The sequence below is a fragment of the Pseudochaenichthys georgianus genome, chromosome 24 (genome assembly GCF_902827115.2).
Source record: "Pseudochaenichthys georgianus chromosome 24, fPseGeo1.2, whole genome shotgun sequence".
Taxonomy (NCBI): domain Eukaryota; kingdom Metazoa; phylum Chordata; class Actinopteri; order Perciformes; family Channichthyidae; genus Pseudochaenichthys; species Pseudochaenichthys georgianus.
In genome coordinates this window covers 32,695,599-32,709,892 of record NC_047526.1, presented here as the reverse complement: position 1 = coordinate 32,709,892, position 14,294 = coordinate 32,695,599, and the positions used below count along the sequence as shown (strand labels likewise).

The 14,294-nt window shown below is 40.5% G+C and overlaps 1 protein-coding gene across 1 annotated transcript in view; it reads right to left on the bottom strand.

Annotated features, from left to right (window-relative positions):
• man1a1 (mannosidase, alpha, class 1A, member 1) overlaps positions 1-14,294 on the bottom strand; it is a 210,799-nt gene that overhangs the window by 158,980 nt on the left and 37,525 nt on the right. Inside the window, exon 2 of the mRNA XM_034076387.2 lies at positions 5,291-5,387. Within this exon, the coding sequence (XP_033932278.1) occupies positions 5,291-5,387 (97 nt within the window). The remainder of the gene's footprint in view (positions 1-5,290; positions 5,388-14,294) is intronic.

Sequence of the window (14,294 nt, the reverse complement as noted above, 5' to 3'; positions counted from 1 at the left end):
TTACATGCCCACCGGAACCCTGAGGCATTACCAACAGATCAACGCACAATCAACCCATACAGGACATCTCTTTCTCCACATTACGTGTTAGACATTAGAGTTGACTATTCTTGTCTGTCACATAATCTTTTGTTTTATTGCGCTAAGGGGAAATTATTTTTGACCGGACATTTTGACCGGAGAGATTTAGATTTACCAGTCTTCAGCATATATTTACCGGTCATAGTCCGGTAATTACCGGCTAACGGGAACTCTGATATAGTTGGTCGGACTAAACAAGCCATTTAGGACGGGTGGCGCAGTGGTCTGTGCATCTTATCATCAGATCAAGGGGGGTGTTGGGGAAGTCCAGTTCGAAACCCGCTCCTGCCGCCACTGCGTCAGGCCGTTGTGTCCTTGGGCAAGACACTTCACCCGGATTTGCTCCTGTGGGTATTGTCCACAGTACATGTATGATACTAATGTGTACTTGTAAAAGCACCTCGATGACCTCGAGGCGTGAAGATGGACGGTGTGGCGCAGTGCGCTGTGCAATGATCATCAGATCAAGGGGTGAAACCCGCCGCTGCTGCGTCTGTAAAGCCGGTGTGTCCTTGGGCAAGACACTTCACCTGAACTTGCTCCTGTGGGTATTCTCCACAGTACATGACCATTGCATGTATGTGTAATGTGTATTTGTGAAGCGCTTTGAGCATCTGGAAAAGCGCTATAATAAATATAAGGAATTATTATTATTAATTTGTAGATATCCTCTTAAAGAACTTGATTCACCGAATAATTCATAGACTAATTGAGAAAGTAATACAAATCTATAGTTGCATGAATATGATTAATGTGGGAAATAAACAGGAGAGTCCTCTGAGGCAAGCTTGTTTTATATTAATATAAAAAGTTGTAATATAACCATGCCTTATGGAGGAGTCTGGTAATATTCATCATGTTTATGTAGATACATTTTTTTATATGAAATGCTGAACCTTCTAACTCCGAAGAGCAAACGTTATATGCTCACTTCTCCCTGGCCGATAAAAGTCCAGCTAACTGTGAATCAGGGAAATAGCCTCAGGTATGGAAAGTGGCTTTATTGCATAATATTCCAGGTCAGGCTAATATTATCATCATACATCATGTTCTATAGGGGTTAGAAATGGCTGTGACGAGGCCCCGGGGCCAAGCTGTCTTTATTTACTGATGGGAGTAAGTCGGAGGAAGCAGTCGACTAAAACCTATTTACTTTTCTATAGCGGCGTCATGAGGGATGGATAGAGACGGCGAACAGAGAGAAAGACTAACACAAGGAGCTCCACAGGCTAATCTAACAATTAGTATTCACACAGCTGCTTTTCTCTTTCTTCCTGCATTTACGTATGATACATTCCAGTAATGAAACGGTGGATGGAATTTACACAAAGCTGATTGAATTTCCTCATTACACATAAGAAGGAAATCATTAAACATGAGCCTGTACATCTTCCACACTGTATAATGGAATTGACTTAGTGGGGTTTTTGGCATTTTCCCCAGGGCGAGGACTGGAATTATGCATTTCAATCATAGGTACTTCAATGAGAAACACCCTTTTTTCAATACTACAATATAGGGCTTTTGTACCACATTTGACACAAGCCATTGCTTGCTTTCATTACAAGATACAAGGTGAAGTCTTAACAAATGAATGTTGTTGCATAACATGTGTTTACCTCAGTATACCAGAACCTTTCTCTGTGTGTGTGCAGTAGACCGGTGACCTGTCGATCCTCTTTTGACAGGTAAAGCTTTACAAACAGTTTGTTGTAAAGAGACATAAAGGAGGCTTAATATCACATTCACGTCCTGAATCAAACCACACAGTCCTGACCCAAGACTGTGGCTTCCAACATTGTTTGAAACACCCTGTTTATATATGCGCAAAGTACTATCACAATGTCACTTGATGTTGTTCCAGAAACAAAGTAGATACAGGAAAAATCTACATTTCAGCGAGAGCACCTTGACACGAACAAAGCAAACGTTATGAACTGATGATGAAAGATACAGAAACGGTTCAGAGACATAATGCTCAAAAATGACTGCTAAGATTAGACAGAAAACTCCTTCTGTAATCTCTAAACAAAGCAACACATCTGCACATAAAATATCACCATAAACAGCCAATCACATCCCTCGGAGGTCAACTACTGCAATCAAAATACAAAATGTATGCTTAGGTTTGTTGATATGAGACTTTAATAGCAAGTGAAGGGGAGGTGAGGTTTGGTGTTGCTAATGTGTGTGCCATGTTGAAGGTTCAGAGTAGTGTAGTCGTTGATGCATTAGAATAGGGCATACGTACATCAAATTAACTTTTGTCAGTACTTAAATGTTCTCAAGAGCTGCACACATTCATCATTTTATATTAGGAATCAATTGCATGGCTGTGTATGAAGTGACATTGGTTACTTATTGGTTAATCGCCAACCCGATTATCGGCGTCGGTGGGCGTCAGGCCGACGATGAGCGTCGACACGCCCTACTCGGATTGGTGTGTCCCGCACCGTCGGGTCTTTTCAGCCGACTGGACGCCTTTTCGGCCGAAAACCCGCAGATTCAACAGTCGGCCAAAGACATCCCTCTGATTGGCTGTTCAGCTAGCGAATCAGTGCATGAGAAGCGAAACGGAAGTGAGGGACCCAAACAAACTATTAAGAAGGCAAATGTGAGATTTCATTTAACTCCAGCTCTCGACGCAGGTTCCGGAAAGCACCGTGAGCTTCTCGCTGTCGAGTGAAAATGGAACGCACACGCTATTTGTTGTTTATATCACGCAGTCTGTTGTTCTTCTCTCGGTTATCACGCAGTCTGTCTTCCAGTTGTTGCCTCTTTTGAATGACGAATACTAGTGCTGTAGCGACGCGTCGCCGACTTCAAAATATCGTCGACGACATATTTCCGCGTCGACACACACGTGGGTCACCCACAGCAACAAGCAGTTGGCTACCATTAGCAGCTAGCATTTGCTCTAAAAATGGAATTATGGATTATAAATTCAATCATTTTTTTATACATAGACGTTAAAAACCTATGGATTAACCGATTCAGCCGCGTTTTTTCTCATTGTAATGCCATTGAACACGTCTTTGGATCAGATTGACAGCTACGGTGGTGAGACGATCTCCCTAGAAGCTCTGTAAAGGTACTGTGCCAATGTCCGTTAGCATTTTTCGCTCAGGGGTCATTTAGATGCTTCTTATGAGACTTGTGTTTTGGTAAACATGGTTTGTATCGTCAATTAGCTGAGATTATTTCCGTTAATCTGGTATAACACATTAATAGGTTCTTAAATATTAAGATCCCCTGAGACACAGTATCGTGAAAAAAAAAAGTTTTACATTACGTTTTTTATGAATTGAACAACAGAAAAATAATCGTTAGATTAGTCGACTAATCGATCAAATTATCGCCCGATTAATCGTTTTCAAAATAATCGTTTCCCCCGAGCACTAACGAATACACACTACCGCCGCCTGCTGGTAAGGAGAGTTATTGCCACTCACGCATGCGCAGTTCGTACGTGCTTCTTGGCCGTCGGCTGAAGTCTTGGCGGTGTGTTCCAGTGCGACACATGGCGAAGGAGACGTGAGGTGACGCAACAGTCGGGGTCCGTCTGTGTCAGTTCTTTGTTGTCAGATTGGTGTGTCCGGGCCTTTACTCTACAGTTTCCCTCAAGTCTTAAAAGTATGTTAGTGTCTCTGAGCTCTTTGTTTTGGTTAACGGCCAAACACTGCACTGTCTGGGTCCCACTGCTCACATTAACCTAATTCCAGCAGAAAAGCACTCTAAGCCACGAGCACAACAGCAAAGAACTAGCTGAATGGAGCAGCCATAGAGCCACTTAATTCCTTAAAGAGTGAAGCAAATAGAGCTAGAAGGGGACCTAACGCTCCCGTTACAATGGCAGAAACACCCGTCTGATGGATGTGTCAATCAACAACTGTGTACTGAAATGTTAACGAGGTGATAATGTCACACCAATTTGAAACATGGCCATCTTTCCTCTTATTTCCACGAGTACTTCGAGGCAGTTTACTGTAAATTATCTCGAAGGAAATATTACTCTGGCACAGACCTGCATCTTGACATAAAAGGGGAACATTAAATAAAAATAAACACATAGAAAAAATCCAAACCGTATCACAAGTTTATTTGGTGTCAAGAGATTTCTCTTATCAGCAGTGGGCGCACAGACACCTCTTTGAATGCCATCGTATCTAGTCAAGAGCTGCTCCAAACTGTCACATATACCACGCACTGATATAAAACACACACACACATCTAAACAAATATTCTCCGTGAGGATTTAATTAGGTCAAGAGAGAGACAGAGGAAGAGATTTGAACAAATAAAAAATCCAATTCCCGCTCGTATTAATCCAATCAGTCAGAAAGACTTCCAGTACTCATTATGTGTACAAACAACACTTGGATTGGAGTACACACACTACACCTGACTGTCTCATTAAAGAGTCATTCTAAATATGATATCACTTACAAGATGGTATCCTCTAATTGGCTACATCAGAAGTGTCAGGACTCCTTTTAAAAACATATAAGGGGCTGTTTTATCTCAACGCTTTCAAGTCACGGTTCCCTTTATACCCTGGCACAATGAGGGAGAGAACCAAATACACTGCAGATGAAATGCGATGCTAATGAGTCGTATTGCTTGACCCTCTGCCATTGGCTCAGGCGCCATGGTAACGGAGCTGCGGGATTCTCTCCTTTAAGCTTTGTGTTTACTTTGGCGGCAATTATCCGAGTCCAGCTTTTAAGCCAACGACCTCAGCCAAATAAACACAAAGAGACAGCGCTACGAGCAACATGTAGAGTCTGTGTGTGTGTGTGTGTGTGTGTGTGTGTGTGTGTGTGTGTGTGTGTGTGTGTGTGTGTGTGTGTGTGTGTGTGTGTAGCTGAGGGGGATAAGAAAAGGACTTGAAAAATATGCAGTTAGTATCCTAGTTTAATTTGCCACACACACACACACACACAGGAGGAGGATCAGTCCGAGTAGAAACACCAACAACTGGCAAGCAGCACAAACAGAATCTAAATATATGATAAAGTTGACATTTAGAGGCATTCATAGATGGATGACTCTTACTGACGGCCAATTTGGCTGCTAATCTAAAAGGTCAAGGCTGCTGGTGGCAGGGACAAGAGATCAATCGTGTGTGCGCGTGTGTGTGTGTGTGTGTGTGTGTGTGTGTGTGTGTGTGTGTGTGTGTGTGTGTGTGTGTGTTTGGTCTCACACTCACCAAACAGATTGCTGGAGTGGCCTGTCTTGGAGACGGGCCTGAGCTCATTGGAACCCCAGGCGTAGCGCTGGTAGCTGTCCCACGCGTGTTTCATCATCTGTAAGGGAGGAGGAAGAGGAGGAGGAGGAAGAGGAGAAATGAATAGAGGACAATCAACTCTGAGCTGTGACAAAGACAATTAAGTCGTTTTTTTAAAGCAAAGCGGTGGGTTGTTTCTCTCAAAGATACCGGATGTTCTGAGGCAAATTAGGGCTGCTCAATTAATCGTATTTTAATCGCAATTACGATTTTAGCTTGCAACGATTACGAAAACAACGTAAACGAAATAAAACGATTTTTATTATTATTGGTTGTTCAGTTGAATTATACTTAAAGTTCAGGGTAATCAACTGTTAATAACATTCTGTTCAAACATCGTTTTTAATAATCGTGATTTAAATTATTGACCCAAATAATCGAGAATATGATTTTTGATAATCGAGGCGAAGCTAATACCATGAGAAGAGAGTTGGATAATGAGATTTTGTTCTCCACATATGCTTTATTTTTTAAACAAAAACGATAGGTACAAATTAGTATCTTATATAATAAAAAAACTCGGTTTCAAAACAACCCTGAAGGTACTTTTGTGTTCCTTGTTGGTGAACATATACGTAAACACAGTAATACATTGTGTTTGTGTGATCAAATAATCATGGTAAATAAAATCAAGCATCAGCAATCCATTTACGAACGATCGTGTGGCATTTAATCACGTTAACACCGGACATTATTCAGTGTAGTATCATTTTAGGCAGAGAAAACAAGCAGCCACTAATATGTGAAAAGCTGGAAGTCAAGAACTTGAGGCATTTTTAATAAAAAAATATTCTTAACTAGGGATGTCCCGATCACCTTTTTTTGCTCCCGATCCGATTCCGATCATTTGATTTTAACAATCTGCCGATACCGATTTTTCCCGATCCGATCTTTATGCAATGCATTAAGAGAAAAAAAAGGTAACAGATAACGGCTGGTCATCCAAGCGATGAATTCAGCTATCTTGGCTGTTATTGTTTGGCCTTTTCTCTGTTCTGGGGCAGTTTCTCTTTCCTTTTGAAAGTCTCTGAAAGTGTCGGTTGTTTCAGTGCCGTTACCTGAGTGGCCGCTGTGTACTCGCCGTGTTGTTGTTGGTGTTTGTTTCTCAGGTAGCGTATTAGATTGGTCGTGTTGAACGTAGCTCTGTTCTTTCCACCACGTGGAACCTCCGCCTTGCAAACATTGCATCTGGCTGTTACACTGCCTTCGCTTTCAATTTTATAATACTTCCAAACTGCTGACATTTTCTCTGTCCCGACTCCCGAGTCACCAGCTGAACGTAGCCTCTCGTTAGCTTGCTGCTACTATTAGACACTGCGCCCACTCTGTTGCCAGATTTCAGAGAGATAAGCAACCAGGTCTATGAAAACAAGCCCAAAAGAAGCAACACATACATGATGTTGTGTAATTTTAAACCAAAACTAAGGCCTCAGGATGACTTTAAGACGTGAACATGGTCATTTTTGTTTTGTAACATTACATTAAAAAATATATATATATCAAAAAAAAAAAAAAAAATCCCGATTTTTTTTTTGAAAATTACGTGATCGGATCGGGACATCTCTATTCTTAACCCATTGATTCCTTATAGAAGCGGTTACCACAGTTCCAATTGGCTGATGTGTTAAGCAACTCAGGTCTGCTGCCAAGCATGTGAACATTTCCTGTAGAGTTACTTTAAGGGAACATTTGATAACCCTGGATATAGAAAATAATCTGAGACAAACTACATGTTATATTAGTATTCTTCACAATGTTTAGTAACCAGTGATTCATGACGTTAGAGACATTTAAATCAAACTGTGTGCCAACATCACCGTGGAGTTATCCATTTCTTTACTGATGCAACTCCTTTCAATTCTTACCACACCGTCTGAGTGAGAGCACCATGCCGGATACCTCTATCCCAGATCCAATTCTCACTACTTCATCTGTCTCGACAAAAAATCCAATCCCAGAAGTGGCAGTTTGGGCCTGAAGCTCTGACATTAAGGACCTATTTGTTTGCACAATTCAACATCACACCGAAATCAATAAGTAACCCAGAGAACAATGTCAACACATTATCTGGAATGTAACCTATTCTAATTGACTGTCAGTCCGTTCTGATCAATCTGGATGATTGATTGGCTCATTTCTGCTAAAAAGTCAAACCCAAATATCCCTCGATTCCCTGTGAAAGGGAACATTCTCCGGTGCCGAGTCCCGTTATCTGCTGCTGATAGAACCCAATTCCCCCAGCGGGAACCATTGAAGTTCCTTCTTATTTTAATCTGGCGCTGGCTGGGGGGGCTTTATAGCACCGTGAACACTCGTTTCCAATCCAACACCCACTCTCATTTGAGACGTGGCTCCTCCTCCAGCGCCCCATGTGTCTGACCTGCTAATTCAGGTTTCAACGAGTCTCTTCCCAGACCCTGCAACAGGATTAGACGCACTAACACCCTTTGTCCTACACCTTCAGATGGAGTATCTGTGCACACACTGGTAGTGGGTCATTTTGGCACTACACTGTCACCTATCGCAGTGTTTTTCAAAGTGCGGGCCCCAACCCCGCAAGGGGGGGGGGGGGGGGGCGCCAGGGGGGTCACGCAAAGTTTGAGGGAAAGGGGAATTTTTTTTTTTTTAAAGTTACATTTTTTTTTTAGATGTTATTAATAACTGCATATCTATCAATCTATGTTTCCTTTGATGCCAATCTTTTAATATTTTTTATTTATTAATATATATATTTTTTTTTAATCACACGACCGCCCTTCAAGCCAATCAGAATCGAGCTGTCGCTACTGAGTGAAACTGAGTATCTGCTCAGCTTTTGGAGCAAGTGAGAGCTAGTGAATATTTCGCTCTGCAGCCGGATGAGAGCACGGATGCAGCAAATATTGTTGTTTATATATGAATATAAATATGTTTATTGTTGATATTAATGTTGAATATTATATATAATATTATTAAGGCATAAGTAGCTTTCAAAAATGCTAAAAATATGTGTTAATTGTTCATATTACTGTTCAAAATTATATAATATTATAAAGACCGAAATCACTTTAGAAATATGTTTACTGTTCATATTACTGTTTAATATTGTGTTAAGAATGTTTATAACAGAACACACAATGAATGTAATGAATGACAAACAAAAGATAAATACAAACATTTTTTAGAAGAATAACTGATTATTAATTATTAATACAAATATATATTAAGACAATGTATTAAGCTGTGTGATTCATTTGTCATATTTTCCACATAATGTACTCATCATTTAAAAAAGAAAATTGCAACAGGGGGGGGGGTCCCCGCCAGAGGATAATGCTATATGGGGTCCTTGGCATGGCAACGTGTGGGAACCCCTGACCTATAGAGAGGTGCAGGAGGATGTCTTTTTGCAGGCAAACCTGGAAGTGAGAATCAACTAAATGGGTTGTTCAAAATGCTGTGGCAAACACACTTTAGTTATAGTTAGGGATGCACAATAGTTTTTTTGAAACCGATACCGATAACTTCCTGCTTCTCAAGACTGATACCGATAATAATATAATATATATATATTAAATGTACCTGTAGTTTTTGCACACTTGGTGGTAAAAAAAAGACTAGTAGTGAGAAAATGACATGAGCATTACTACTATGAACAAAACAAAGCCAAGAACAGTTTGGACTCTTCAAAGTGACCATATTTATTTTCCCAAATAAACTTCTTGCCTTTTTCAAAAGCCTCGTCGATAGGTAAAAGCCCCGGTGCCTTTGCAGCTGGGTTTGGATTCGCCGCTAGTTTAGCAGCGCAGGCGTCTTCGTACGCTTTTAACACACGATCGTAGCCATGGCGATGTTTCAGGCGACTGATCAGGTTGGAAGTATTATAGCTCGTTGCCTTCTTCCCTCCTCGTGGAACTTCTGCATGTGTTAATACAAATAGCAAGCGAACTATCGAACTCTGAAACTTTGAAATAGTCCCATACTACCGACGACATGTTTGTTTACTGTCCTGGCTTCACGGCCGCACGCCATTTACGTCACAGCCAGGCATGAGTTAGGGAGCGCTGGATTTGTGAAAAACTCCCCTCTTCCTAAATCACTAACACCACAGTGCTGGCAAAACGGGAGGAGCCGAGTGAAAAACAAGCGCCCCTCATCCCAATCCACCCACACCGCAGGATCTTCTTCTTTTTTTTTACCCAAAAAATATATTGTATATTATCGGGGCTATTAATACTGTTATCGGGTTTATCGGGATGACGTCATAATACCTAATATCGGACCGATAATTATCGTGCACCACTAGTTATAGTTATACATATGGTTCAGCAGGATAATCTCCATTTTGAGGAGATAAAGGAAACATCAGTCACTACCGGTAAACTAAAGGCGGTTGATGTTCAGGGGGATGACATTTAGTGTTATTTAGTCACTTACTGGAAACCGCTGACTTTATGACACAAACTGATGTAGTTCATGTTATAGAAGAACATGTTCAGATCTCTTTGGCTTGTGTTAACCACAGGTGTTTCAGGTGTTAACCTATATGACGTCTAACCTATAAGACACTTAGTTACTAGTTGAATAAATAACATGATGTATTTGTATCTACTCAAATTGATGAATTACATCTTCACAAAAAAATGATATGCGATAAAAACTGAATATTATACTATTCTAAAATAATGCAACATCTTTACTTTAACTTAAAGGTCACCTATTATGTAAAATCCACTTCTTGGATGTGTCTCTTCTACATCAACATGTGTCCCCTCTTCTTCATGTCTCTTCTACATCAACATGTGTCCCCTCTTCTCCATGTCTCTTCTACATCAACATGTGTCCCCTCTTCTTCATGTCTCTTCTACATCAACATGTGTCCCCTCTTCTTCATGTCTCTTCTACATCAACATGTGTCCCCTCTTCTTCGTGTCTCTTCTTCATCAACATGTGTCCCCTCTTCTTCATGTCTCTTCTACATCAACATGTGTCCCCTCTTCTCCATGTCTCTTCTACATCAACATGTGTCCCCTCTTCTTCATGTCTCTTCTACATCAACATGTGTCCCCTCTTCTTCATGTCTATTCTACATCAACATGTGTCCCCTCTTCTTCACGTCACTTCTACATCAACATGTGTCCCCTCTTCTTCACGTCTCTTCTACATCAACATGCGTCCCCTCTTCTTCATGTCTCTTCTACATCAACATGCGTCCCCTCTTCTTCATCAACATGTGTCCCCTCTTCTCCATGTCTCTTCTACATCAACATGTGTTCCCTCTTCTCCATGTCTCTTCTACATCAACATGTGTCCCCTCTTCTTCATGTCTCTTCTACATCAACATGTGTCCCCTCTTCTTCATGTCTATTCTACATCAACATGTGTCCCCTCTTCTTCACGTCACTTCTACATCAACATGTGTCCCCTCTTCTTCACGTCTCTTCTACATCAACATGCGTCCCCTCTTCTTCATGTCTCTTCTACATCAACATGCGTCCCCTCTTCTTCATCAACATGTGTCCCCTCTTCTCCATGTCTCTTCTACATCAACACGTGTCCCCTCTTCTTCATGTCTCTTCTACATCAACACGTGTCCCCTCTTCTTCATGTCTCTTCTACATCAACACGTGTCCCCTCTTCTCCATGTCTCTTCTACATCAACATGTGTCCCCTCTTCTTCATGTCTCTTCTACATCAACATGTGTCCCCTCTTCTTCATGTCTCTTCTACATCAACATGTGTCCCCTCTTATCCATGTCTCTTCTACATCAACATGTGTCCCCTCTTCTTCATGTCTCTTCTACATCAACATGTGTCCCCTCTTCTTCATGTCTCTTCTACATCAACACGTGTCCCCTCTTCTTCATCAACATGTGTCCCCTCTTCTCCATGTCTCTTCTACATCAACATGTGTCCCCTCTTCTCCATGTCTCTTCTACATCAACATGTGTCCCCTCTTCTCCATGTCTCTTCTACATCAACATGTGTCCCCTCTTCTCCATGTCTCTTCTACATCAACATGTGTCCCCTCTTCTTCATGTCTCTTCTACATCAACATGTGTCCCCTCTTCTTCATGTCTCTTCTACATCAACATGTGTCCCCTCTTCTTCATGTCTCTTCTACATCAACATGTGTCCCCTCTTCTTCATGTCTCTTCTACATCAACATGTGTCCCCTCTTCTTCATGTCTCTTCTACATCAACATGTGTCCCCTCTTCTCCATGTCTCTTCTACATCAACATGTGTCCCCTCTTCTCCATGTCTCTTCTACATCAACATGTGTCCCCTCTTCTTCATGTCTCTTCTACATCAACATGTGTCCCCTCTGTGGAAAGAGACTCTGAAAGTTTCAGGAACAAATATTTTCTCTCTTTTTGATCCATTTATATAAAAACCTGTCTGAAAATGAGCTGATCAGATTTTGGCCACTTTGTGATGTCATAACGATGTGTTGGCTTGTGTAACCATTAGCCAATCAGCAACCAGTTCAGTTGTTTCTTCAGTACTGCTACCCGTCACATACAACGGATAAGAGCTAAAGTGAGTTGCAATAAAATACGAATGAGTTTTTAATACCCACACGGTGAAAGGCTGCACTCGATTACAACCGCCATTACAAAGAGATCCTCACAAGATCAAGTGGAGGCTGAGCACCGTGACACCTCGATCCACAGGTGGCTGGGTTTTTGATTAACTGAGATATAATGCAGTCTATAGAAAATAGGGGAATAAAAGAAAATGGTCTTTATTAAGCTCCTATAGCCAAGGTCACATCTTAACGTTGCTTGTGTTTTGCAACAGGTAATCCAAACACCTTAAAACTAAATGAGTCTGCCAATATCAGGGTTCATACACTTTTTCACCAATGATTTTCAATGACTTCTCCGTGAGCTTTAACCAAAACAATTACTCTCAGCGGTACCACTGAAAAGGAACAGGAAAGGTCTGAAACATGTTGTGCCTATCTACAGTAAAACAAATCCAATAGTAGGCTTACTAGCTTCTACAGGATAAAGCAACTAAAATCTCCATCCATCCATCCATGTATTATCATTATAGTATTACTATTTCGGCGATTAGATAAAATGTAAATTATATTTGATGCAACTTTAGTTACATTTCCATGACTTTTCCAACACACTTTCCATGACTTGTCCAGGTTTGTAATGGCCGTGAGAACCATGCGATATGCTGCAACTTAGGGCTGTGCGATTATGGCAACAATCATAATCACGATTATTTTGGTCAATAATTGATATCACGATTATTAAATACGATTATTCATTGACTTTGAAAACATCCATTTATTGAACTTTAAAACAAATACAAATAATAATTTGAACAGTATCTTTTTAACTGTTGATCACCCTGAACGTATAATTCAACTGAAAAACCAATACAAAATAAATTATACATTTATATTTACATTTAAATAAATAAAGTCAAAATAATAAATACCAATAAACAAGATCAATATTTTGGAGCGCACTTCAACAAGCTACTAAACATATGTAAATATGATAAATACAAATCAATTAGACTAAAATAAATTAGATCAAATATGCTGTCACAACCAAGCAAAGCAAAATAATCGTTTTTTTCGATTATGTTGTCTTCGTAATTGTGGCAGGCCAAAATCGTAATTGCGATTAAAATACGATTAATTGCACAGCCCTACTGCAACTTACCTAGCCCAAATAGTGAGACAACATTTAGACATGTGTTGGAAGGATTTGAAGACATTGCCTTCAAAATAACAGTTTAGCGATCACAGTATATCGGTGAGTAAGGCGTGCCGTTAATGCGGGGCCCACACCATAAACATTCCCAGTGTGTTCACCGCTCAGGATCTCCACGTGTCGGCTGTAAATGGATTAGCTGCTCAGGACTCTCCTGGCTGACCGCTGGTATTAGGATCTGCTGGCTGAAGCTATTTCAGACACACAGTCTCCGTATGCTAATAGGCTGCGTGTTTAAGGTGCACTGGTTTTCTGGGGCACAAACATCTAGTGTAATCTAGCAGGAAGATCTTAAGTACCAACACCTCCTCTCATCGTGGAGCGTGGAAACAAACGGCACTGATGACATTATTTTGAACAGGAAGGCTGCGTGAGAGCTGTTGATAATCTATTCGCGCCTCAATTCATTCCTATTCTCTGTGTGTCCCTGCTCCACCTCTCCTCTTTGATCTCTCACACACACCCACACACCCACCCACACACCCACACCCACACACACACGTGAGGTTTACTATAGGGATACTAGAAAGACATACAGTTACTCATTCTCAGACAATAACAATGTTAAGATGCTCAATGTCCCCCATGCTATAGATGCAGTCGTTATTTTGTTGTGTATTCCCTTTTGTGCGACAGTAGGGGAACAAAAAATATCTTCAATATAAAATAACTATAAGACCATTATGAGGCCATATCTTAGTCTCCTCTGCACATCTCTGCCTTGTAATCTGCTTTAAACAACCGTAAATATGTTTCTTTTCATTTTATTAATGCTAGTGTTTAAGTGTTTTTGTTTTTTTTACTCGTACATTATGAAAAGCCATGCGTTTGTATTCTGAGCGAAGTACATATGTGGGTAATTAATGAAACAACCTTGATTCAAACATTTTGACACCAGAATAAGAATATTTCTGTTTCAAAGCCTTTTTAGGCAAGGCAAGTTTATTTAGATAGCACTTTTCAACGCAAGGCAATTCAAAGTGCTTTACAAAAAAAATGAAAGACATTAAGCATTAAAAAAGAAAAGCTAATAAAATAAACATTAAGGAAAAATACATGGATAAAAGTTACAGTGCAGTTTAAGATATGAATAGTTCAATTAAAAGCAGCGACAAAAAGAAAAGTCTTCAGCCTGGATTTAAAAGTAGTAAGAGTTGCAGCGGACCTGCAGGTTTCTGGGAATTTGTTCCAGATATTTGGAGCATAT